This window comes from Hakea prostrata, chromosome 7 (assembly GCF_041222555.1).
Source record: "Hakea prostrata isolate BN-2017 chromosome 7, UWA_Hpros_2, whole genome shotgun sequence".
Lineage (NCBI taxonomy): Eukaryota > Viridiplantae > Streptophyta > Magnoliopsida > Proteales > Proteaceae > Hakea > Hakea prostrata.
The window spans coordinates 9,325,952-9,352,664 of NC_142606.1; the positions used below are offsets into that span (position 1 = coordinate 9,325,952).

Below are 26,713 nucleotides of genomic sequence, written 5' to 3' on the forward strand. Positions count from 1 at the left end.
ATGGAGTCATAATTTATAAACTAACTGTTTGGTTAACTTTAATCTGTGGAATGAAATATGTGGATTCACCCTGAAAAATTATTTGGTTGAAGTGTAATTTTGTGAATGCGCAAACGTCTAGTAATTTTATACTAAGAGAGAGATTTAACCCCATACCCATAATTATACTGATTCACGTTTTTAATGTAAAAAGATGAATCTCTAGATTTAAATCAAAGATTTGCACAGCTAAATGGGTATAAATTTTGCATTCAGGAGTGAAATTCTGGATTATTGTAACCAAACATGCCCTAAGTAAAGCAACAGGTATAAATTTCGCATTCAGGAGTGAAATATCCGGATTCATATAACCAAACGTGCCCTAAGTGAAGCAACGCGAGTTTATACCCAACTTTATCTGGGCACACGTATAAACTCAAAATAAAACGAAAACGTAAGCATGTAAAACTCCCGGTCCTCGCAGCTTCCTTTGTCTCCTTGTCAATGTCTGCTTCGCTGTTTTCTCTCGCTCTCTAGCAACTTTAAAAGCAAGCGCTAGAGAGTTGGCTTTTTCTTTCTTTGTTCTCCCAATTGAAAACGAAAGCTTGAATCCTTAGTAGCGTTTTTCACAAGCTTTCGAGCGACGAAGCTTCTTCGCCTCTCGTTTGCTTGAGGGTTTTTTAAGAAGTTCTTTAACTTATATTTGTCTTGAATATAAGTCATGATGCGTCGTTCCTCAACGAGGAAAACTGGGTCGCAGAACTCCGCCTCCTCGATGAATTCGTCACCCGCTGATCTCTTTCGGTCGGGTAAATCCTGTAATTTATCTCACTTTACCTTCTGATCTGATTCATACCGATCAAGTTCTTGAATTCTGTTTATTTTTCTTTGATTTGTGGGCATGTTGGGATACTTAATTTGCTTTGACACAGAAACGTTTCTATAGCTACGATATTGAATATTATTTGTTCTTCGAGAGGTTAAATTCATCTCGAATTATTCTCTTGCGTACTTTATCCTCTTCGGATCCTGCAGAAGTGACGTGTAAGCTTTCTGCGGAAATTTTAGAAATTTCGAGATAATTTTTTGTTTATTTCTTCTGATGAGGCCTTAAAATTGGTCGAAAGATTCAATCATTCGGTACTCGGACGAGTAAATTTGATGTGGGTAGTCGCTGGATTAGATATTGGGTGAATGGCCTTCTTGTAGTTTGGGACTTGTAGTGATTTCTTCCCTTAGTTGCGCGTTACTTTATCATCTAGGCGTGGTGCGGAAAAGTGCCTTGCTGTTCGTGAAGATCTACTTTACTGCATGCAATTGTTCTCTTATTTTCGGCGGGGGTAGGCAGTGGGTTCTTGAAGGAAGAAGAATAAATGCGAAAAACCTAAAAGGAATGAGCAATATTTTTTATTCGTAAATTGGTTTAAGATATCTACTTCATCATATAGAGCAGTACCCAGACTTCTTTTGAGATCATTGTTAATAAAAATATGAAATTACTCTAAACTTGATTGTATTGAATGGGACATTTGCTTTAACTAGATAAGTCGAGGTTGGATTCTCCTTTTAGGCTTATTTGTATGGTGTACTGGGAACAAAAGCTAGCAGACCAGGAGAAAAGAAGAAGAGACTGAATTTTTTAATGGCCACGAACAATGGAGTCTGTAGGAGTCTTCATATATACAGCCCTTTGAGCTCAATTCCTACACAGAACCTTACGCAATTATGGTCATGTTGTAAACCTACTTTTGAACCTTAGTAGTGGTCACGCCTGGCTGATTTTATTGCAGAATTATGGTTTCTGTACATTTTTTTGGGGGGAGGTGGAGGTGGGGGGGGGGGGTTGAGCATCTTTAAACCATAATTATCACTAGATGCTTTATGCCTCAACTATTGCTCCTTGCCTTATTAGTTGGTGTGCCTTTCTTTTGCTTGTGGCATAGAGTGAAAGATATACATTATTGGTGGTGGTGGGACCACCAACTGATTGAGTCATCTTCCTTTTTCTTTCTTACAAATTAAAAAAAAAAAGAAGAGGAAAACTGAGGTCCAAATTTCCAACCTCTAGGTATAATTTTCTGACTTGTGCTTTTAGTTGGCATATTTTGAAAAGAATGAACCAATTGATCTTTGTGGCAAATATGAGCAGAATGGCTAAAGTGTTGTTCAAAAAGACAGTATGATTTTCTACTGGTCCTTCATTATTGGGGGATGGATTGGCTCTTTTAGAAGTAATATGCAATTCTGCATTTAATTTTTGTTGGATCTTCCATGTGAAATGTTTTGCACATTTAAGCCATTGTCACTACCTTCGTTCCTAAAACAAAGCTACACATTTCTACAACCTTTCGTGAAGCAACTTTTCCCATGGGTTGAGAACAGAATTGTTTTACATTCCCACTGCTGCAAAACTACCCTGTCCATCCTCTTTCGAATAAGTCATTATTCTTGATTCATGCTGCATGTGTGCTATCTTAAACTGGTTCTATATTCGTTACATTGCAACTTTGAAAATATTGCCATGTTAGGCACTGATAGTATCTTTTATGTATAAGCACATATATTTTCAGACTAGGTGGACTTTCAAAGTTTCACCTTATCCATATCTGCCCTCAATTGAATGGTAAATTCTGGAGCTCTTGAAGACCTTTAGGGAGTGGATATGTCCATATATTTGTTAGAGCCAAATTTTAATTCAGGGCTTGGATGTAGCTGGTCCTGTCAAGGCTTCTCTGTTATTGTACTTAGTTATTTTCTGTAGATTATTTATGCCTTCAATTTCAATTTAGATGAGCTGTTTAGCTTTGCAGCCTTGTCATAAGTTACTAATTGGTTCTGACCAACGGACACCATGTTTTTCAGCCTCCAGCAAAGCCAATGTCAAGGAGCTGGAGCGGATTGATGACCTATTTAATAAGTACATAAACAAGTCCTCTGGCATGGTTGAGTAAGTTTGTTCAATCCAGATATGCATCTGTAAATAGTTTTATTTGAGGGCATAGACAAAATTTCACTGAAAATGTGAAGATAAACATCTCTTAATGTTCCACCTATGATGTCTCTGGACCTTCTATTGTTATCCTCAGGACTCCTTGGAACTTACAGTCCCAAACTAGTAAATCAGAGACGATATATCGAATTCTAGTTCCCATCATGTTAGATAATCTGACAAATTTTTCTAAATGTAAGCATGTGTCAAGGACTTAAAAGTTTGTTTGAGAGTCAGCAACCTTTTAATGAAAGTGGTGTAGTTGGCCTAATTTGCTAGAGTTCTTGTGACATTGCACGACTCAACCAACTGGATTCTTATTGGTTGTATATATTCTATTCTAGTTGATTAACTAAATGTGCTTTTCTATTTCATTCAACAACTACAACACAAGCCTTATCCCAACTAAAAGTAATTTTTACTTTATTGAAAAAATCCCCCCCCCCCCCCAGGGTTTAATCACATGTGACTCTTGTATGACCCACACAGTAAGGCCTTCTTAGGTAGCCCAAATATTTGCCACATGGCACCTCAGTTTGGCCCAAATTCATGGGCATGTAGACCTGAAGGTCGTATGTTCACATATCAAAGTATGGACAAAATGCTGTCCTTAAAGTGTAAAAACAGAGCTTTGAAGAATTAGGACCATTGTAGACTTCACTCTACTGATCAGAGTACTTTAGATATATGTGTACATACATAGGGATGCCAGTACATGGTGTATGTGATTGAATTATGCTTGAATTTGACATGTTTCTAATCTTGGTTATGTATTCACTGTCCAATTATCAGAATTTCCACTTCATCGTTTCATGTGGCACAATAGGACTGTCACGGAATCCTTTCCCATGTCGGCCTTGCAAAACCATTTGTTGTCTTTTTGTTGTATTTCTGCTGCGCATTACTTGCTAGCTTTGATGGTGTTGTTGCTTTTGTATTCTGGTGCTATACATGCTATATTTTTTTTGCCACTCTTGTTCCTGCATGGGTCTTCCACTGTTGCTGTTGTTGCCACCACCTGCTCCTGCAAATTCTGCAGCCCTACCAAGTCAGCCTTGTATGCCTCTGGGTATTCTATAAGGCTGTCCTGTTCCCTGAGTTCACTTGTGGGAGGTTGAAGACAACCACATATTGTGACTCTTTATTTCCTTGGTGTAATCTCCAATTTTTCCGTTCCATAAATACTCCTCACTTGCTTTTCTCTTTCACTGTATTGTCTTCTATTTTTTTTAATTTCCAGATTTACCCCTCCATTCAATGTTGCTATCAGTATTCCTTGCCTTAATGCTTTCCAGTCTATCCCATTCATTTTGTTCACTGTTGCTTATTAGATTTTGTACTTTGTGATTACAATACTGTCACTACATCTTTGTTATTGAGCAATTCCCTCACTTCTCACTATTATTTTGTGTGAGCAGCCCAAAGGGAGTTGAGGCACTTTGTTCAGATCTGGAAGTGCATCATACTAATATCAGGATACTGATGCTTGCTTGGTAAGTCATTTATTGTTAACATGTGATGCATTTAGTTGTGCTTCAAGACTGTGCTACAAGACTAATTTTACATCTATCAGGAAAATGAAAGCTGAAAAGCAAGGATATTTTACCCTGGTATGACACATTTACTTACTTGTGCTTCAAGCGTATGCTAATTCATGTCTGGGTGGGATGGGTTGTTAAGGTCTAATGCATTATTTACCGAGTCATTTTGGCATTCATGATTGCTTGGTATAGTTCTATTAGATCTCCAAGATGGAAGTGGAACTGCAGATGCAACTTAGGTTGCAGTCATTGAATCTCAACTGCCTAATTGAGTGACCTTTAGCTTGGTTACATCAGCCTCTAGTTGGGTTAATGGGACTAATCCAAGCCTCAATGATATTTAGTATGCTATGAAGTTCTCTTATTCTGTATTTTCTGACCATGACTTAACGTGGAGTAATCCAGACTAGTTGGGTTGGATTAGATTTTTAAGTTGATTGCCTCAGGTTTTAGCTTGAGGTTACTGGTTGTCCTTGCAGTCCTTAGGATTGGTCTCAGATCAATTCTTATCCCAAAAAGACTCCCTGAGGAATCACCCATGTGACTCCAAACCTGTGTATGCGTTCCGTGTGAACTAGAAGGTGCCCTTGGATTCCCCCCCCTTTTTTGGGGGTGGGGGGTGGGGAAATAGATTCAAATATCCTTTCTCATTGTTTGACTGAATATTTAAATTCCCTTCTCAACAGGATGAATGGAGAAGAGGCCTCAAAGCACTTCGAGCTGATACTATCAACAAATTAAAGAAGGCACTCCCGGAGCTAGAGAAAGAGGTATGCTGTTCCATATGGAACATATATTGGAGTTTCATTTGTTTTAGTAGTAATAGTCAGTGCTTCTTAGTGAGAATATGATCAACATCACAATTTTGATATATCGTTTATGCTCTTAAAGGTCAGGAGTTCCCCAAATTTTGTGGATTTCTATTCCTATGCATTTCAATTCTGCCTTACTGGTAAGTATTCGTGCACTGATTGACTGCCTCCAAGCGAAGTGCAATTTTGGCTTTGCAGCTGTTGTTGTTTACCTTTTGTATTGTTGTCTGCAGAGGAGAAGCAAAAGAGCATTGATATTGATAGCATTTGCGTGTTGCTGAGTCTTGTTTTAGAATCCCAGTTCCCTGCACAGGTTGAATCATTTGTTAAGTACTTAAAGGTGACTTGCCACTTTCATCTTACGTGACTTCTGAAATTTTGGTATCAAGTCTTGGCCTCTGAATATTTTTAATGCTGGTTAAGTCATGGCTTCTGAATGCGTGATGCTAGTTAAGTCCTAAATCATATGTTCTATGTGTACATTTTAAATTTGAGGAGAGATTTGGTACAGTTGGAAATTCTTGGTCTTAGATGACCTTTCTAACATTCTTTTTTTTCCTCATTCTTTGTATGCTGATATTTCATAGTTAATACATTGAACCGTTCTGTGCTTCTCAATTAAATATTTACATGTCTAATTTTGCAGATCCAGAATGATTACAAGGTGATTAACATGGACCAATGGATGGGCTTTCTCAGGTTCTGCAATGAAGTAAGCTTAAACTTTTTAAATTTCTTCTGTTCACCATTCAGTTCGTTTAGTATATGAAAATTGGGGTGCACATGTGTGTGAAATCTTTTGTCCAGTTACACTTATTGAAATTGTATCATGTATCATGATCTTGTTTATCTCTACAAAAGCAAGACAAATAATGATTGGCACAATTAATTCTTCTGTTTCTTCCATTACTGTGTTCCTTATGTGGGCTCACTGGTTGGCAGGAGTTGGGGTGCCTGCTGTCCATTCTATCTAGTTCTTTTAACTAAGAAATGGGCATAGGTTGGGCGTGCTACCCCCTCAAGACATGCAGGTGGCTTCAACAAATGGGGAAGGGGGGGGGGCTGGGGGGGCCAGGGTGCTCCTTTAGGGGAGGGAGTCGGATGGGTGGCCGGAGATACATTTGGGTGTGAGTGTGAGTCTTTGTAAATTCTGGGAAAGGCCTTTTTCTTCTCTAATCTTTCCTTTTCTTCTTCTTCCTTCTTTATTTATTATTTTTTTTGGGGGGGTGTTAAGTGATGTAAACCATATCTAGGATTGCCTAATGAGGGCCCAACGGGTTTATCAGCACCCTATGGCCCTACCAGCAACCCATGTAATTTTGTCCAAGTATATCGGTATTTTGGTAATTTTTCTATTTTGGATTGAGTCCACTTAAGGTCTTGTTGGGCCCAGTATGTTTGTGGGACCCTAGATCAACTTCTATTTTTGCAATTGAGTCATTATTTTGTAAGCTATTGAAGAGTCCTTGTTAGGTATTGATTATTAGGTTGTGTAGGAATTCCCTAGTTTCAGTTTGTTTCTTGTTAAGATTCCATATCTACTCTTAATTTTCAAATTGGATCCTTCAAGAGTAAGATATGATAGAATCCTTGTTTGAGATAGAGTCTTTAGTCAAATAAGAAGAGCCATATAGAGTCTTTAGTCAAATAAGAGCCATACTTAGTAGTAGATTGCAAGTTAAAATCCAAGTTGAATTTTAAGTTAAGTCCTAGTCTGTTTTCTTTTGGAGGCTATATCTGTAATTGACAAGTTGAATTTGAATAATAAAATTGGCTGAGAGTTTGGAGGAAATAGAAGTTGTGCATTTCCTTGGGGAGGCCTGCAGCAGCCATTTAAGTGTGATTACAGCACCTTTCTTCAAGTTCCACTAGCTTCTTCCCATCTCCAAGTAAGTGAAGATCATTCCAGCCCCTTCCCAACCCTTCCCCATCTCCCCTAGCATCCACGATCTTCCCCCATCCCTTTTTTCTTCCCTGTGGCAGCAGCAAACCCCACCCCTTACCTCCCCCTTCCATTCTAGTTGGATCACATATTACCCCTTATCCCATCCCTGCCCTTAATTCCCTTAAAGGACATAAACCTTAGCACTTCTAAAATTCCTGCACTTATCTCCTCCATTAAAATTGTGCAATTCATCTTCAACCTCTAGACCTAAACCTAGTAAACCCTCAACCACAATCCAAAACGACTTAGGATTATCATCTCCTGCACCTACTCTACTTCCCCCAATTCCTAATTCTAGTGGACATCTCCAAGAGTCCTCCTCCAAATAGGAAACCTAAATTTGAACCTTAAACCCATAGAACCTAATCTGAAATTATAAAATACAAGTAATAGTCCCATTCCTAACCTACACTAGAATCCGTTAAAACCCTGAATTCCATATCTGAAATCATAAATCTCGGCAAATCTAAAACCCTAAAACATAAAACCTAAGATCCATGGTGGGAGATCTCGCGAGATATCTCGCTATTTTGACAAAGCGAGATGAGAGGAGAGGCGAGATCTGCGAGATGGGAGATCTCGCCACATCTCGCCGAGATCTCGCCATATCTCGCCGAACCATAAAAGATTGCTCACTAAGATCTCGCTGCAACCATAAAAAATTGCCAGAAACTTGATTTTTTGTCGGAATTTGATGGGGATTAAACTTCTAAACATCTTTAAGACATCTACAACATCAAATTATCATCATTCAAGCCTATTTCAACTAGATCTACAACAAAGTTAAGATTTTCCCCCCAAATTTGAATTTTTTCAAATAGAATATTCTACAATGGGTGTGTGAGTTTAGTGTAAATATATGTTGATCCACAAGCTTTTATCTAATTTTCATGGAAACCAATTTAATGTGACATTTAAACCTATATGTGACATACTATAGTGATGAGTTGACTTGGGAGTCATATGTGGCCACCGTTCAGAATCAGTTGATGCAGAATGCTTTGAGTAATACTCTTGCTTTGTCTTGTAATCTTTTTACTCACATACTCTTGTGATTGTGATTGTGAACTTATGGATTATGATTTATGACTTACTAAAAGTCTAAAACTTCTTATGGTTGTAAAATTTTGAAGCCATTTAAGTTCTTTGATAGTTTGATGTGTAATGTATTTAATACTTTATAGTTGATAACATGGATTACTTGATATCTCTACATTTCGGTTTTACACATAGGGTTGACTTAGAAGACGTAGTTAGGGTTATTTTCTCACAAATCTAAGGCCACCAATGTGTTCAAAAGGTCTTAAATAGGCTAAATACCAAGTTTCAGCCCAACCAGAGCCCTAAAACCCACCGAGATGGGCCACCGAGACTACCGCCAAATTTTTGGCATATCTCGACCGAGATCTCGGTATTTCTGAGTGGCGAGATACCATGCTAAGATCCTTTAGCCTGGCGAAACCTATACCAGCCATAACCAAATCCTCAATACTATATTTTGCTGCAAAACCCTTCACGAAAAAGCTAACTACAGCCCTAGAAGACTGCTGGTTCTGAAGAGAGAGGATCTTGGGAGTGAGCTAGATTCTTGGGTAATAATCCAACAACTAAACCCTAGTATCTGGTTCATATCAGTAAGATTATAAACTGGATCCAGCAGTCTGTAAGCATGTAGAGTGCAGTTGTGAACTTGCAACATAATGTTGGGAGCTAAGGAGGTAAACACTTAAAAAATATGAAGTGGATGAAGTTGAAAAGTTACAAATATAATTGTCTTTTGCTTGTGTCTTAAGTCTTGACTTGTTGTGAACTTGTGATGTGGTGTAGCACTGCAGTTACAAATCCATATCTTATATTGGGTGTATGTCTATTGCTTGTCCAACCCTATATTTGTGTTATGGGGTAAAAAAGGTATATGGTTTAGGTTCCACAACTCAAATTGCATGCCCACTGTTACATCTATCCATTATATCTGTAAAGAAACTTGGTTAAAATGGGAATCCAACTATCACATATCGCAAGTAACTCTGGGGAAACTGTCCCAACCCGTTTTTTGCCTAGGATTAGGGTTTGTCCCGTTTGACCCATCTAGACCCTACGTTGATTTTTTGGCGCTGTTCCTGACACTATTTTGGCTCTGAATTTGTCCCTAATCCATGCCCTGATTTTGGCTCTGATACCAACCTTGATTTTAGAATTTATCCCTAATATTGACCCTTATATTAACCTTGATTTAAGCTCGAATTTTAACATTGAGTCGTTTCAACCCCATGACTTCACTTCTTTTTGTATTGTTTTTGTTCTTTTGTTGTCATTTAGCAAAAATACATGATTTATTTTCTTTTTGTCTTTAGTATATTACTATGATACAAACTAAGTTATTGGCTACATCCTACGTTCTTATTAAAAATTTATATAAAAAACAATTGTTGGCTTACTTGGCTACGTGATATTCCATTATTGTTGTAAATGGAATCTAAAATCTAATTAAACTAGGGTTTTTTATAATCAAAATTCCAATGGAACTACCTCAGGTGCTTTTTAACACATGGGCAATAATAATAGCTTGGAAGTTTTATTGTTGTATTGTGCATCTAATTTTCAATTTGGTTGTGATGTTTATTATATCAAATTTGCTAGGACTAGGGACAGGACTAGTCAAGGGAGGGTCAACGGTAGGGACAAGGACAATCAGCCCCCATCCAACCAATCAGGGACAACCAGAGCGACATTGTGCTTTGCTTGTGCCTGGCGTGGTTTGTTAGGGTCAGGGCCAGGACGGGAATTGGCTTAGCTAAGAGCATTTAGGGCTTTAAAAAGCCCAGCCCACCCTGTCCCTGTTGCAGCCCTAAGGAAAAGGTTTGTAGAGTACAAATAAGTCCAGAAATGGGTGATACTAAATTACTAACTGTTGGTTGTTCATTTGGTGGCACATGAGTCCAGAAAAAGGTTGATATCCTAGCGTATTGGATTCTCAGTTAGCGACTCTCACGTAGTGTGAGGTCTCCTTTGTGCATGTATATCACACATGGAATGACAATATTATTCCTTCTAGGGCTGAAATAGGATTCCTATGGGCTGGGCTGATCCTGATTACCTGGACGCCGTTGGCTTTGTGCCAGAAATTCTTTGCACTACCCTCAGAGTCTGGGTATCTCAGCCCATGCCCTGTTTGGTCTCAGGGTGGCAGCGCCAAACTTGCACTGTTGTTCCAAGTACCAGCCTGTGTCCTGCTTGCAAGTTTTGGTAAGAATAGCTGGTTTCCCAGCTCATCCCCTTCCCCCTGAAAAAAAGCCCCACAAAATAGAAGGAAAAAGAAAGAAAGCATGGACATACACAGAGACAGACTGGAGTATCATGGTAGGGGAATAAAAGCTATGATAACTTTTTTTGTTTTCAGAGGGAATTATCCCTCTCGATTGATCAAGTAGTTTCCTAATTGGAGTAGGCCTCCTGTTGAAACTCCTTTCTTAATTATGTTTTTGTTTTCTTATCTTCTGTATTTTGGTTTCCTATTCTATGTTAGACTAGTTTCCTAATCGTTCTAGGGTTAGTTTTTCTATTCCTAGTTTTTTGTGTTTCTTTTCCTACTCAAGAGTGGGACTGGCTCAGATTGTAAATTAATAAGTGCATTATGCGGCATATTAATAAATCACAATTTTCTGAGTAGTAAACTCTCTTTACTTGCAACATTATTGAAAGATCTCTTCTAGGATGATGTTATTCTGCATGTCATGCTGTATTTTGACCCCCTTCTTTTTCCCTCTTTTCATTTGCAGATACGTTTTCCTGACCTAAGCAATTATGATCCAGATCTTGCTTGGCCACTGATCCTGGACAATTTTGTTGAGTGGATGAGAGCCAGGCAAAGCTAGTATCAACTTCTCTGATATTTATTCTGCATGAAACTGCAATAGTTATTAGAAAAGGTAACTGTTCTTATATCTCTATGCTATACCCTGGGGAGTTGGTTTCTGTTTGTATTTGTGAGAGGTGGCAATTTTGACTACCGAATTCTGGCAATTCTTTGTGCAGGTCTGCGCCTAGAATCAGATGGCATTTTTAAATCATCTACTTTCAGAATTCCTGCCAGAGGCCCGTGATACAACGGTGACCCTCTTCTGGTTCGTAGTTGGAAAGAGTTCTGATGCATTCAATGCCCCCGTGCTTCCAGCTTTAATGCTATACTGTTCTGTTCATTGGTTCTCGCAAAACGGTTAAATGAAATCCATTGATTTTATTTTAAATTAATTTCGGACTTTACATGAAGTCTCTCTTAAATCTTTGCTGGGGGTTAAATAGAACCAATCATGGTAAATTAAACCTATATTCCAAATCGATCATACCAAAACCTTTGACAAACTTTGTGAATTCCTTCCATGGTGTCAGCCCTGGACGCTTAACAATCTATTTGCAATTAGACCTAAAGAAATGGGATGCTCTACTCTGTGAATTCCTCTGATGGTGCCCGGTTGAGATTGGTAAGAGGACCCATGAGAGACTTTATCAGAAGCCCTTTCATAGCCGATGGGATGCGCATGTAGCATTCAGTAGCTTCTTGGTAGGCCATTTGTCTTACATTAATAATTTTGCAAATCGTCTAGCAACCCAGTAGATATTATGATGGCCTCTGAAATTTCTGATGGGCTTTATGGAAGGGTTGACAAACAACTGTTGAAACCTACCTGCACGACCGAAAGGGGGAAAATGTCTCATCCGGCTTCCCCGCCCCGGCTGTCGAATCTTATGGAAGGATTCAACACTAGCGAAGCATTATGTCCTTCCCCAGTGGTTCTGAACCTATTCTCCATGTGTGCATGTATGGGTTTCAATGGGTGCTTCAACTATAGGTCTATCTATTTACAGGTTATGGATAATTCATCTTGGTCTACAATTCAAAAAAACTTGTATGTTAATTGTTGGCTTAATGTTGGATCCTGTACTCAGGCAGAGGTCTGTGTTCCTTTCATTTTTCTCTATCACATAAGAGGGGAGAGGTCTATCACTTAATGTTGAGAAAATAAATTAGAGGTGAGACCTTCAATGGGTCTTATGTAGGTTTAATTTTTACCGAGTGGAAAAGCATAAGGGGAGGATAACCGTCTACTTGGCGGCTAGAGATTCAAACTCGGAACAAAACGATTATCACAATTTTGAATGTAGGATCCGATCAAGGTGTTTCAATTCTGCTTCAGGAGTTCAAATCGTCTCCACATGGTTAGCTTGCTCTCGTTGTCTCTTCCTTGTTGAGCTGTCAACCACTCTCTTCACAATTTGAAAATCGAAATATGAGGGGTTCGTAATGGGTGCAATGAGATGACCAAAGTCTTCCTTGTTCCTACTGCTTCATTGAAGGTTAGTGGACTTGAATTGAATCATGACTGTGTTATGTTAATTCAAGCTTGAATTTAAATCCTAGAACAAATTCTCATCGAAGATTGTGAGACCAATCCCCATTGTTTTCAAGCTTTTGGTAAGCAAGGAAGAACAAAAAATGAAACTGACTACAAAATTCCAATCCAATGCTTAATTTTTTTAAAAATTCTGGTGATATAGATATATAACAACCATGAAAAATATTCGTAGTTTGGTGAGGTCTAATTAGATCCGTAGTAGGAAAAGAAGAATATTTAGCTGTAACACACAAAGGATCCACTGATTTGTCAACATATTAGCACTACCTGCCATGGATGTGGATTTGAGAACTGACAGAGAACACCCATGCTTCAACTTGTATAGCTGCTTCATTATTACTATATTGGGTTTATGTATCTAGCTAAACTGAATGACCAATAATCTAGGGTTGTCCTACCATAACAATGATCTCTGCTACTTAATTTGCAGCATTACTTATTGAGTTAATATCACAGTGAGCTTTGATGAGACCTGGTTAGCTGGGACATATATCATGTGATAATCCATTTTTCAAGTGAACTACCGCAGTGAGCTTTGATGAGACATGGTTAGCTGGGACATATATCAAATGATAATCCATTTTTCGATCAGGTGAACTACCTACCTTACAATAGTAAAGCTGTAATCAAGGCGCATAATACGGATGTCGGATGCCATAATAAAGTTATACACATTAGCTTATTCATTAACAAACTAAAGCAATATTAAGAGTAAACTAATCAAAAAGTGTATCCTAACATTTTGACAAAGGAAATAGCTTTAACGTAGGTCCTAAAGTGCTTATAAAGGACAACTGGAAGGAGCGTTTAGCTTCTTTATCTAATCAGAATGAGGAGAACTCTACTCATTGGAAAAGGACAAGAGGAAGAACTAATTGGAACATAAAGATGATGATGCACTTGATTTTTGGGGGTGTTGGTGGCTTGAAATCAAGCAGATCTTGGTGGTGTGAAAGAGAATTTGAAGGCACATGGTAGAGGGGTCCAAGAGTTGTTGGTTTGGCAGTTTTTGTTTTAAAAAACTGAAACATAGAGGTGGTTTATCCTACTAGTCTTTCTTCTCTTTCAACTTTTGAGTCTCGAAAAGACATTGCACGTTTGCTGGTTCTCCTCAAGTGGCACAAGTAGGGTTTTTTTTCTTCTTCTTTTTCTGATCATAAAAAGGAAAATATATATTAATAATTAACTGTCACACATAATCCATCAGTTTGCTTAGAGAACTTGGCACCTCTTTTGTTATTAGAGGTGTTAGTACTAAAAGCATTACTTGCCATGTTGGTGAAAAACTCCACCAGTGTTGTAATTACAAAACGAGGCCTTAAAAAGTGTAGACTTAATGTCTATCAAAACCGGGATTAGGTGAATAGGCCAATGCTTCTTGGGTGGAGGTATGAAAGATAAGAACTGCCTCCACATCATTAAGCCAAACTTGTTAGATTAGATCTGTGTCGTTTGTGTTGGTATATTCTATGTTATCCTTCATTGCTTGTAATAAGGCATCAAACGCTTTACTTTTTTCTAGAATCCCTATCTTAGCATAGATGATATGATCATGCTCCATAAGTCCCACACTCCAACTTGCTATATGTAGAGATTCATTGTATAACCTTGTACACAATAATATAAGAGAATGAGAGCATGATGTTGGCATTGTAGAAATACTAGGGTATGGGTCGTGCATTGTAGAATTGGATTTTTGTCCATAAATGGTGTTATGTTCATCTCCATGAACCTCCTGGCAATATTGTTATTATTTTATCGGGACTGGGTTTAAGTTTGTTCACAATTACATTATTTCTTTCTACCCATATAAAATAACATGTAGTCACAAAGACAGAGAAGAACCACCGAAGTTTTTGCTTGTCTAGTTGGAAGTCAACTAGGAGACTATTGCATAGGTGCAAGATGGAATATTGGGTTAGGTGTTTTGTTTTCAGCCCAAGTGGTCTTGTGGCTCCTGCCGACCAGATTCTCTCGGTCCATTCGCAAGAGATGAAAACATGCTAGAGAGTCTTTGTCTTATTTCCGCAAAGTTCACACAAATCATGCATCTTCGTCCACTGAGACAATACATATCTAACTAGTAACCTTGCATTTAAGAGATGCCAAAAGAAATATTTGAGTTTGGGGTGTATTGATAATTTTCTGACCATTTTCCACCATTGCAGGAGCTCATTTGGCATTGTAGAATATTTCTATTTGATTAGTGCATTCCTGCCAGTTTAGCAAAAAATTCTCCATTGGCATAAATATGTGAGAGCAGATGTCATGAGAAAGATTGAGATTAATGTGGGAGATATGGTAGTTTAAGAGATACTCCCTATTCACTTGAGATGTATTGTGACATTTAGGCAACTGTGGTGTCATGTGACCAAACATTAGATAGGGGGTACATGTCTAGCTACTACAGTCTACAATCATGGTGTTGGGGAGCCAAGGATAGTACTAGAAGGAAGTATCCATGCCATTCCCTACCTGCTAGGAAGCCATTTTTTTCAACTCTGGGATGATGTTGCATAAGCTTTGCCAATGCCAAGAGCCACGTTTGAGTTTTGACCTTTAGGATTGAAGAGGCTTGAGTTGGGGAAGTATTTGGCCTTTAGAGTGGTAGCCCGTAGCCCAAAAAGAGGTGAGTTAAGTGAGAAGTTTCCAACCTTGTTTTAGTGCAGGGCTTGGTTGATGTCTTCTAATTTTTTAAAACCCAATCCCCCTAAAGGTTTTTGTCTACAACACTTATCCCACGAGGTTAGGAACAACTTTTTTGCCACGGTTTCCCAACCAAAATATGTGACAGAGAGAATCAATCTGTTTGCAAATTTCTTTTGGAAGCTAAAGCATTGCATGTGATAGAGGGATAAAAGTTGTAAGACGGACTTGATGAGGACTTCTTTCCTGAGAAACGAGAGGGTTGAGGTTTTCTAGGATGCAAACCGACTACTGATCCTGTTGAGTAGGAACTTGAGTTTTTTTGAGTTAGATCGTTCATGCAACATATTTGTCCCACGGTGCAACCTCCTTTTTCATTTATGAGATTCTCAACATTGACAGGATTTGAGTTTTTTGTTCATCGCAAACATTTCTACTAAAGAACACTCCACTTTTTTTAACTTGACTTTTTGTCTAGTGATGTTAAAGAACACTTTCAAGGCAACTTTTATTGTTAACAAATCCTCATTTTCAGCTCGTAAAAATAGGAAGGTGTCATCTACAAAAAGTAGGTGAGAAACTTCTGGTCCAATTTTTACAATTTTAATGCCCTTGAACATATTCAAGGCCATGTATTCATTAAGGAGTCTCGATAGGATCTCCATCAGAAGAAGGAAAAAGTAGGGGCTGAGGGGGTTACCTTGTCCCAGTAAACCATTGAAAGGGGCTGCCGTTGATTTTGACAGAAAAGGAGGTAGAGTTCATGAACTTAGAAACAAGATCGACACCAATTTTGGTCAAAACCTAGGAAAGAGAAGAGACCATGGATAACTTTCCATTCAACTCAGTCTTAAGCTTTTGACATGTCAAGTTTTAAAGCTACAAAATCTAACTTGCCTTTGGTTTTGTTCATGAAAGGGAAGATTTCATGTGTAAGAAAAATATTTTTAGTAATTTGTCTTTTTGGTATAAAGGCACCTTGAAGAGGGGAGATGATGTGGTTAAGGATGGGTTTCAGATGAAGTGCCAGAATTTTAGCAACTATCTAGTAAATGACATTGCATACGCTGATGGGTCTAAAGTTTGAAACAGGCCAAGTGTTGTCTCTTTTGGGTGTGAAACATAGTAAAGTGTTTGTCCCCCATGGCAAGGTACAATCAACAAAGAAAGCAGAGACACATTGTTGTACATCCTTGTGAATAAGGTCCCAATATTTATGAAAGAAAAAAGCATTGAACCCATCCATTCCAAGTACTTTATAAGGTCCAAGAAAAAAAAACTATAATTTTTATTTATTCAATGGTAGGTAGAGTGGTCAGGGCAGATGTTAGGTCTTGATCAGTCAAGGGGTTGGGGGGGGGGGGGGGAGAAGGATTTGAATGAAAGAGGTATCAAGAGGGTTGGAAGAAAAGAAGAGGTTTTGCATGTATTTAGCAAAAGTAGAGGCGATTGTATGAGGATCAGAGAGGGTGAGACCGTCATAATGAATAGATTCATTCTTTCTTCTATGATTATTGATCTTAGAGCTAAGATGATAAAATCAAGTATTTCCATCAGCCTCAAAGATATACAAGTTTCTAGATTTTTGAAACTAGAATAATTCCTCAGCATCAAAAGCACAAGAGAGAAGCTTTTTCTTCTCATTTATTGTCTTTGAATCCGTGTAGGAGCTGGACTCCAAGATATCAATTTCAAGGGTAAGTTTTTCAAAAAATTAATTCACATTGCCAAAAGAAGATGAATTCCCATGGGAATCTAGACGGATTAGCAAGTCCCCCCCCCCCCCCCCCCCCCCCCCCAGGGTTGGCCCATACTTGCTTCTCAAGAGGTGGAAAATCATTGAAGAAGTAAGGATGAAGATGGCAGCCTAGTTGAATGAAACTTTTATCCAACTAGGTATTTATAATAACTTTTCTTCTTCTTATTCCTTTACTTTTTTCTTTTTTGGTATGCATGCATGTATGATATTGTGTTAGTGTAGGATCAATGAGAATACATACGGAGTACATAGGGAGTCAAAGTCACACATCCATAGAATATCTTCTACAAAATATGAAAATTCGTTGGAGGTATAGTTGGGTTTGGGTATTTCCATGGTGAAGTTAAGATTAAACATTAACGGAGCCAAATACTAATATTTTACAAAAAACATAATGCATCTTTGAATGTGTTTTTTCTATATATTTTTTTTCCCCCTTCAATACTGGTGCTTTTTATAATACTAAGAAATGTAATGTCCTGCAAGGGTTAAACCCGGGACTTCTTCACTAAGAAGCATGAGTCTTTATCACTGAACCAATCTTGCATTGGCAACTTGTATTCATTTTTTATCAGGGCCTATAGTTTGACAACCGGTGAAACGCACACAAAATAATCTAGGTGGCTGATCATTTAGGCTTTTCATGGGGGCATACACCACAAGTGTTTGAAAATTTGACATTTCCTCCAATAAAATTAAGAATCTTATTCGTGTTGATAAATTGACAATTTTGAGATCAAGTTTTGTTAACGTAAAGCAAGAGCAGCTTGCTTCCGAGCTTAATTTGGTCAGCTTTTCATCGTCGATTTTTATTTATATTAACTACTAAGCATAAACCCGATTTTGACTCGGTCAGATTGTCAATCCACACGCGGGTCTATTGACTTTGCAGCGATTTTACTCTGACTTGTATGTAAATGGTCCCTTGACCCTGAATTAAACTAGTCATCAAGAAGTCCAATTGAATCGTTCAACCGGGTTGATTTTTTGACCAAAGGAGACACCACATTAGACCCCCACCCCCTCAATCGGAAATTGGATGACCCAGCAGAGAGCCAATCGAACCCAGACACAAGCACTAATTGGACCGGTTTAACTATAGAAGCCATCCTCTGGGTCAGAAAAAACCAGAAACTATTTTCAAGCAGGGACTAATCATTGTGAAGGGGTCTCTAATTCATGTAAAGCACAAAGAGCTGGTGAGTAATTTATGATAAGAATTTGGTCATGGGAGAGACTAAGCACTGTTGGGGTTAAACTATTGAATACAGGCTGTTCGATCGATTGATTTGCTGGTTAATTAGTGAGGAGCAACTAAAGACATTAATAACATTTTAGGGATTCTGGGTTTTGCTAATAAGAATTGGACTGTTTCCAAGTCTTCTTATTACAGTGAATTTGGGTCACTGGTCCCAAACATCTCTACCATGACCCTCTGTGTTGGATAGAAAGAACTCATCTCATCTTCATTTACATTCTTCCCAAATCCTCAGGCTGATCACATTACCCAGAAACCACTTTCAGATCCAAATATATCTCTACAGATCCAATCTTGTTGTTTGTGTTTACTTTTAGCTTGTCACTGTGTAACGGAAATTACAACAAGTGTTGACACCTTCTACTCAAGAACTGTGCTAGCTCATTGAACACATCACAGACACTCAAAATTTTCATTTCCCTCCCATAGAAAATGAAATCTATATAGCTCAATCCAAACCCAGAAAGAGATTGTGATTTAAAAGAAGATTCACGGACGCTCCCTGTTGTCTCTGTCTCTGTGTCCAAACTCACACCGAGTTCAAATTCCAAAAGGAACGATCCAAACATAAAAGTCACTTAAAGTTACTTCTTACCTCTCTCCACATTTATGATTTATCTAGCTGGATTAAAAAGAGATTAGGGTAATGATCTCCGGTCAAAGCAGTAATCTTGACACCTGGCTTTGTTCCATGTTGTAACGGATGTGATTCTCTCGAGTTTTAAACGGGATCCACGGTCAAAGATCCTCTGGGTAAATTCCACGAGTCTTGTCTTGTCTTGTTCTTTACCTGAAGAGTACCTTTGGGCTTTGACTGCTTACCGAAAAAAAACGAGTCTTAATTAGTTTAATCAAATTTTAATCCAATCCGTCAAAAAAAGGATTAGGAATACGTGTCGGTCTATTCTTCGTTCAACTGGAGATCACTATCCGAAAGAAAGAAACACTGGAGGCAGCTCAGCTGGACCCTCAGATCACTCTAAAAGACTTTTCCATGAGAAAGTCCGATTCTAAGTTTCCAACTCAACTCCTGCTGTCTCCGCTCCTTCGTCTCAACGACTCTCTAGTAGTCTCTGTTTCCTTCTTTCCTCTCCTTCCTCTCCTTCTTATACCCAAATCATCTTCTTCAAATACCCTAAACCTTGAGATGCTAAGTCGTTCCTCCTCTTCTTCCTTTGCTTCTTGCTTTCGCTCCACCACTCACCCCATGGATATGGATCTCGACCACCCAGTGTTGGAGTCGCCGCCGGCGTCGCGTACTTCTGGCATCACCAATCTCAGCACCTGCGTCTACAACACTGACTTGGGTGTGTTTGTTCTCACCTGGTATCGCAAAGTCATCGGTAGAACACTCCATATCGACCTCCGCTTGGATGACTATGATGAGGATCTCTTTTTTCGGTTCCAGATCAAGCCCTTTCTCTTCTGGGGAAGACACGGTTCCAAGAGATTCAATCTGAGTAATCCAAAAAGGCAGGTTGAAATCATCTGGGATCTCACCAAAGTCAAATTCAATTCAAGCCCAGAACCCCAATCTGGGTTTTACGTTGCCATTGTTGTCGATGGCGAGATGATTCTTCTGGTAGGTGATTCCTACGAACAATCTCATCGCAAAAAAACCAGAGCAAGAAAGCCAGAGAGAGCCCCAGTTTTGATGCTGAGGAGAGAGCATATTGTGGGCAACAAGTATTACACAACTAAAGCTAGATTTGGAGGTAAAACCAGATGTATCTCCATTGATTGCAGCGCGGGTTCGGGAAAGGAGCAGAGTCTCTCTTTCTGCGTCGATGGAAAGAGTGTTCTGCAGGTGAAGCGATTGAAATGGAAATTCAGAGGGAACGAGAGGGTTGTAGTTGATGGTGTTCCGATTCAGATCTCGTGGGATGTCTACAGTTGGTTGTTCGATGATGTCAAGGATGGGCATGCGGTGTTCATGTTCAGGTTTGAAAAAATGGACGAGTTAGAGGAAGAAGGTGGGATTGTAGGGTTACCGCAACAACCATATGGGTTCGGCCCGAATGGCTTGGAGTGGAAGAAGATAAGGAAGAATCTATTGAAGACAAGGAGCTTGTCATCTTCATCACTGTCTTCGGCTTCATCTGGTTGCAGTTCTTCTGTAATGGAGTGGACTAGTACAGAAGAGAGCGAATTGCTTAGCCCATCTGGGTTTTCATTGCTGGTTTACGCCTGGAAGAGCAGCTGAAGAAATTAAAAGAGCCTCGAATTTTTTTTCTTCTTCTTTCTCTTTCCCTCTTGTTAATTCTTTGTTTGGAGTGGTAAAACAATTCATTTACTAACCCATTTGTTCTTGAACATAGTAGAATAAATTGTTATCAGTCTCATTTTCTGCTGCTTCTGATTGTACACTGAACACTGATTTTTAAGAATGAAGATGGAGATTAGCATTTATTTCTTCTGCTCATAAATAGATTCTGTCTGTTAGGATTCTTCTTCCTCTTTTTCATTTATTGAGAGCAGGACAATGTGGTCTATGGCCCAACGTGAGTGGTCATATGAACAGCTCCATCATTTTGTAAGAGATGTTCAATTGGTAAGCTGAAAAGTCTCAGAATGAAAAAGAGCAGCAGGAAAAGAAAAGGTTAATTAGATGCTGTCATTCAACCTACTGACGCCTTTATTTACTGAAGCTTCCTCATCTTTAACTTTGTTTCCTTTTTCTTTATAAAAGCGAATTTTCATTTTTTATAAGAATGCGACCTCTTCACGAAGAGGTGGAGTGCTGATCTGACTAAATAAGTTTTTTAATCTAATGATACTTATTGGATTTATCTTATTAGGAGACTCTGTTCATGAAGAAGATTCACATTCACTCTTTCCCAATTAAAAATTTAAAATATTTACTTAGAATCTTTACCAACTCATAAGGAATGAAACTCACAAACATTGTTGGCGAAGCTCATTTCTTTCAAATTTCAATTAAAATGGATTCATCTATTATTTCCTAAGAGTTTCATTGAGTCATATTCTGTTATCATTTTCTTTTCTTGATAAGAAGCCATATTCTAGAATATATACTTTATTTTTATGATGAGTGACTTCAATTGCAGTACATCTCCTTATATGGTTGAGTGTGGAAACCCAAGCTTTCAGTACTTGAAATTAGATGCCATCCTAGTTAGTTGGTTTGGCTCAAATCAATGAATCTAGTAAGCAAATTGATTCAAACATATAATTAATGACCACCAATGACAACAAATGGGGAAAAGGTTATGGGTATAAGTTGTCTTGATGGTGCAAACTTGTGTTGGTCCACTCATAGCTTGAATGATGTATAAACTAAGAATTATGCCCTTAGGGTGGTGGTCTAGGTGGTTACCACAAAAAAAAACCATGGTGGTCAAGATAGTGTCGATCATAGTGGCCTTAGACAAGATTTAAGATCAAGATTAGAATTGAGAATTTGACCATGTCTTCATTAATTTTAGTAAATGTATAAAACAATGCATTGTTTTTCTTTTTGTAATTTACATTATGATGAATTTAATATCCAATTGGTCACTCACCCCAACACTATAGCTTCACTCTAGGGTTTCGCACCCGGCAAAAAATAAAAAGAAAAAAAGAAAGAGAAAAGAAAAAAAAAGAAAAAGAAAAAAAAAAAAATCTAGGGTTTCAAGAAACCCAACTAATCTAGAAGATAGGAATATTTTTGCTTGATGGCACATTGGGGTGATTTTTCAACTTCCTAAGGCAGTTTGTCATAGATGGCAAAAGCCAGAAGGTAATTGGGTGGCTATAAATTGTGATGGTTCTAGTCGAGAAGACATTGGTGGGTATGAGCTATTGCCCGTTATTTTTGCTTTGGCAGGTGGTAGTAATGAGAAAAATATTACTCGATTGGAATTATATGCGATCAAACGTGGCATGGAGACTCGTGTAATGGATATGACGATGATAGAAATTTGATCCGATTCCATGGTTGCCATCCAATCTATTCAGGGACATTTTTCTACATCTTGGAGGGTTGTTGATTTGATCATGGAGATTAGGGATTGTGCAAACTTCCTGACAGGTTTCCTTAATACCTCCCAAGAAATCCATCTAGGTGTAGATACTCTTCCGTTAGTTCTTTTACTTTGCGGATGTGCTACGGTGAAACTTCGGTGTTAGTTTTTTCATGAGTTAACGTGTGCGCTTCCTTAATCCTCCCAGATCCGGCTTCCTCCCGAATCCTCTGGGAGATATTCTTCCGTTAGTTCTTTCTACTTTTGTTTGGGATGATGCTAACGGTAAGAAATTCTTCAAAATGTAATTTTTTTTCTCTTTATTTAATCAAAGCTCTCTCTTTTTCAAAAAAAAAAAAACCCAACCAATCCGGCCTGTTACAACTAACAACTCTACTGAACACTCTTCAAACATAAGGAAGAACAAAATATGAAAATTCATTTAATCGAGAGAATCATCAAAGAAAATAAAAAATAGAAGCATTTTAGTAATTCTCCCAAAGGAAATAGTGGCTATGTTGTGTCTTATGTGATCCAAGGAATGGGAAAAGCAAGATTTTATGGAGTTTCTGATGTTGACTGCTTGACCACAAAAAAGAGTTGGCGTGTGATTTCCCATTCGTGTCGACATAGAGGTATAGGCGTACAGCATGCAAAGCAGTCTTGCTCAGCTCAACAATAGTGGAGCTTATGATCGACATTAATACTTGTGGTGGTGAAGAAATTTTGACAATTCGTGTCGCAGTTAATTACATTTTACTAGAAAAAAAGTTCACACATGCGCGATGAGACAAAAACGAATAGTTGAGATTTCTTCTGATCATAAGCTTTTTACACAGCATTAAAGAATCTGCAACAAAACAAGACTAGTCTAATTTATGCATCACTGTGTGAAGATGAGATAACTACAAAATTCAGTCAGCCTCACCATTATTAGTCTAAAAATCCATAAAAGAACAAAATTGATATATAAATATATAATTAATAGTTGGATGTACTTCTAGCTTTCTATGTAGTGGATTTCTATAAGAATTCTGTATTTTTACCAATTTATTGGGAGGACGAATAAAATGGCAGATTCCTAGGGTTTGAGAAAAAAATAAAAAAAAACTGATTTCTTCATCCAAGGAACGAATATAGGGACGAGATAAGAACCCAAATTGGTTTGGGTTGAGGTGTTGGTCCTTCCCCCAACGAATTTTATATGCTTTAGCTTATGAACAGTGTTTTTTTATTTTGTTTTTGTCATAAGAAGAGAGTTTAACGCAATGGTCAACTGACCAAGATGATCATTCATTCAAAGCGTTAAGCAGTTTGTTAGAGGAAAACAAATATTTACATACTTTGATGGCTTCTCTCAGACCAAAAGAAAAAAAAAAAGAATGGCTTCCCTGGTTCTTTGTATCACCTTCCTGAATCCTTTATTCCACTTTGCGAAGCCGAAGCTTCACTGCATTTAAAGTTCAAAACCACCGGAAGCCCACAAATGCAATATAAACCTACAACCATCGGTGAACAAACCAGATTAATACAAATGAAGAGGATAAAATAATGGGTTAGTGAATTGAATTCAATAAAAGAGTTGTTTGTACCAATTTTTGCGAGACGATTAACCCATTTAGGGATCGGTTTCCCAGTTAACTTGATGCAAGCATCGTTACTGAAGTGATTGCAGTTCTTAGCTGTGAGATTGTAAGTGTGCCCTTTGTATTCCTTCCCTAACTTTACCATCAATACTTCAACCTCTCGTGGACCTAAATCTGTTTTCCCAATCAAGATGGATTTTCTGAGAGGGATAATTTCACTGCATTCCTTGGGTTCACTTCTCTGGAGCCCTACCTCGCCAAATGAGTATTCCACTTCATGAACTGAAAACCACACACAAAAGTAGAAAACCAAAACTGAAAGTTTATACACACAACTGATGATTAAACCTAATTTTGCAACAAACCCAGAGTCGGGACTCGGGTCCAGAAGTTAAAACAGTTCTAATGCAGAAATTGCTGACCTTCAACACCGGAGTGGTAGACACCGAAGCCGAACCAGTACGAACAGCCATTGAAAGAGGTGATGTCGTAGATATTGAGATATACAGGGATAGTTCCAGTTTTCCTCTTCTCAGAGATAGCTTTTCCAAACATTCTTCAATTCCTCTGAGAATAATATTCAACCAGAGAGAGAACCATGCATGCAAAAGTGTAGCTCAGCAAAGAGAACAAACCCAGATCAATACGATAGTCGGACAAAATATATATTAAAAAAAAAAATCACAGATGATTTAGAGAACTTAGATTTCTCGGGCTCCACCGGCAGCCAAAAGCATCGCCTAATTTATCGTTCTCCGCAACCCCTCTGATTTATTTATATAGAAAAACTTGGAATCTACGCTGTTTCCTTTCCTGATATCTAGGTTCATGCAACTATATAACCCATCGAGTTGACCAAAATTACGGAACTGACAAATTGATTTAATTTCTACTTAAAAACAGAAAGGGTAATTTTCATCTGAACCCCCTGGGGCGCATTTGTCCAATTTAAGTTATCTTTGCATATGGCTCCCCGTGGTTTAATAAATGATTATATAGGACAAGTTTAACGGAAACCGTTAGTTTAATAAATTTTGTGACAAAAATACCTTTGTGTCCTTTGAATTTTTTATTTTTATTTTAATCTATTAAAATAAATACTAAAATAAATAAATAAAAATCCTTACCAAACTATTTCCTTCCAAAACCGAGGGTTGAAACAAACGGAATAAAGTTGCTTCGTTTCCGAAAGAAGCACCTTCAAATCCATCACATGACTCTTTTCTTGTTGGGTGTTCGCCTCGTGCTCAACCCTCATTTATTTTTTGGGCATCAACCCTCAAATTTTGGTGTGGTGGTTCCATTTCTTGCTAGATTCAGCGATACCACTGTGAATGCTTCATGCAATATGAAATCTAAGCTGGCACAAATCTGCGGTTTGGATGACAGCATGTTCGTTTATTGCATCCGTATATATTTCTTTACTTGTTTACAGAAAGATGGAGAAATCAGATCTAAGAATCGGATGAGAATTAGAGCAAATCGATTAGTAGGAGTTTCATATTTCGAGATGTCGGAATCAATGTTCTTGAGGCCTTTGGCTTCGCAATTGTCTTCCAGCATCCTTGGGCATTTTCTATGTTTGCTTTGAACTCGAGGTAGAGTGCGAGGCTGTTGAGCGGTATGACGATCAACCTCTTCTCGTCTCGAGGTTCAAAGGCTTGGGAAAGGTAGAAGATGCGGAATCGAACCTCTTCTCTTCTCGTCTCGGGTTCGAGCTGTCGGCCGTGGTGAGTGCGAATGTCGCGTCTTCTCGTCTCTTCTCATCTTTCTCATCGTGTTTCTCTTCCCCCAAAGAGGAAACTTCTCATCTTTCTCATCTTTCTCATCGTGTTTCTCTTCCGGCCAGGGAAACGTGCGTGGATATGAGAGTCAAGTCTCAGTGTGGACTTGGCGGTCGTTGGTCTTCTTCTTTCGGTTGTGAACTTGCGGTGCGTTCGTATTCCATTTTGTTTTAAACTCTTCGTTTTTGCGGGAAATAATTTGATAGGTTTTGATTTATTTATTTTAATATCTATTTTAGTAGATTAAAATTAAAATAAAAAATTCAAAGGACACAAGGGTATTTTTGTCACAAAATTTATTAAACTAACCGTTTCTGTTAACTTGTCCTTATTTAATCATTTCTTAAAACCACGGAGCCATATGCAAGCTTATTGCTAAGTGACATGGACCAAACCTTAGGGGTCCGTGTTACCCAAACAGAAAATAAGACTTCGTGATTAGTATTTTTTATTTTATATATATATTTTTTTTGTAATCAAACTTTCATTGAAAAGCAGGAGCAGGATGGAAACTAAACATAAGCTCAGTAACCAATCAGAGGAATATGACAAATAACTCGGGCCTTGAACCGAGTAGGCCTTCCGTGCTAGATGATCCGCAACACAGTTGGATCTTCTAGAAATATAAATGGGCTTAAACCCCAAAAACCTACTACCTATAAATTTGATATCTTTAATTACAGGTAGTATAAAAGTGGGGGGTAAGGCTCTCTCTGATAAGTAACTCACTAGAAGCTGAGAGTCAGTTTGATTAGTATTAAGAGACTTCAGATTTGAATTTTGAACGATTTGAACGGTTGAGTATATATAACTCGGATTGGTCTTTGTTTAAAAGAGTCATTCCTTTTATTAGTGTTGTGCGAGGAAAGTTCTTCGAGCTCCCTTGACGGAGAGGTAATCCAGACTTAAGGGAGGGGTTGTAAACGAAACCGAACAAAGATTCAACATGGAGGTCAAGCACTATCGCATTCTCACCGCAAATATTATGAGACCACGAGAAGTCACATTTCTGAATTAGTTTATCATATAGTTAGA

At 38.2% G+C, this 26,713-nt stretch overlaps 2 protein-coding genes and 1 pseudogene across 4 annotated transcripts; 2 read left to right on the forward strand and 1 right to left on the reverse strand.

Annotated features, from left to right (window-relative positions):
* The first annotated feature begins 436 nt into the window (after positions 1-436).
* Positions 437-11,863, forward strand: LOC149009535 (defective in cullin neddylation protein (DUF298)). Of its 2 annotated transcripts, none has more exons than XM_089162006.1 (10): positions 437-788; positions 2,842-2,926; positions 4,387-4,461; positions 4,542-4,578; positions 5,196-5,279; positions 5,401-5,461; positions 5,555-5,661; positions 5,968-6,033; positions 11,046-11,195; positions 11,302-11,863. In XM_089162006.1, exons 1-9 carry the CDS (start codon positions 701-703, stop codon positions 11,139-11,141), a joined length of 699 nt encoding a protein of 232 aa, XP_089018132.1. In that variant the 5' UTR covers positions 437-700; the 3' UTR covers positions 11,142-11,195; positions 11,302-11,863. The 2 variants fall into 2 exon arrangements, with proteins under 2 accessions (XP_089018132.1, XP_089018131.1); XM_089162005.1 differs by having other exon boundaries at positions 438-797; positions 11,302-11,862.
* A 7,693-nt stretch (positions 11,864-19,556) lies between these two features.
* LOC149009536 (uncharacterized) lies at positions 19,557-20,546 on the forward strand. The gene has a single exon (XM_089162361.1). The coding sequence runs from the start codon at positions 19,557-19,559 to the stop codon at positions 20,544-20,546; it is 990 nt and encodes a 329-aa protein (XP_089018487.1).
* Positions 20,547-23,729: 3,183 nt separating this feature from the next.
* Positions 23,730-24,449, reverse strand: LOC149009537 (deSI-like protein At4g17486 pseudogene; annotated as a pseudogene). Its single transcript, XR_016174537.1, has 3 exons — positions 24,317-24,449; positions 23,901-24,176; positions 23,730-23,807 (listed from the first exon to the last, which is right to left on the reverse strand). The product of XR_016174537.1 is annotated as a deSI-like protein At4g17486 pseudogene (transcript).
* Positions 24,450-26,713: the final 2,264 nt, after the last annotated feature.

What these genes read in the sequence shown, in the direction of transcription:
- LOC149009535 (XM_089162005.1), top strand. Translation starts at nt 701, where the DNA reads ATGATGCGTCGTTCCTCAACGAGGAAAACTGGGTCGCAGAACTCCGCC. An exon ending in TCCCGGAGCTAGAGAAAGAG is followed by an intron (nt 5,280 to 5,400) that starts GTATGCTGTTCC and finishes ATGCTCTTAAAG; the next exon opens with GTCAGGAGTTCCCCAAATTT. An exon ending in CATTTGTTAAGTACTTAAAG is followed by an intron (nt 5,662 to 5,967) that starts GTGACTTGCCAC and finishes CTAATTTTGCAG; the next exon opens with ATCCAGAATGATTACAAGGT.
- LOC149009536 (XM_089162361.1), top strand. Translation starts at nt 19,557, where the DNA reads ATGGATCTCGACCACCCAGTGTTGGAGTCGCCGCCGGCGTCGCGTACT.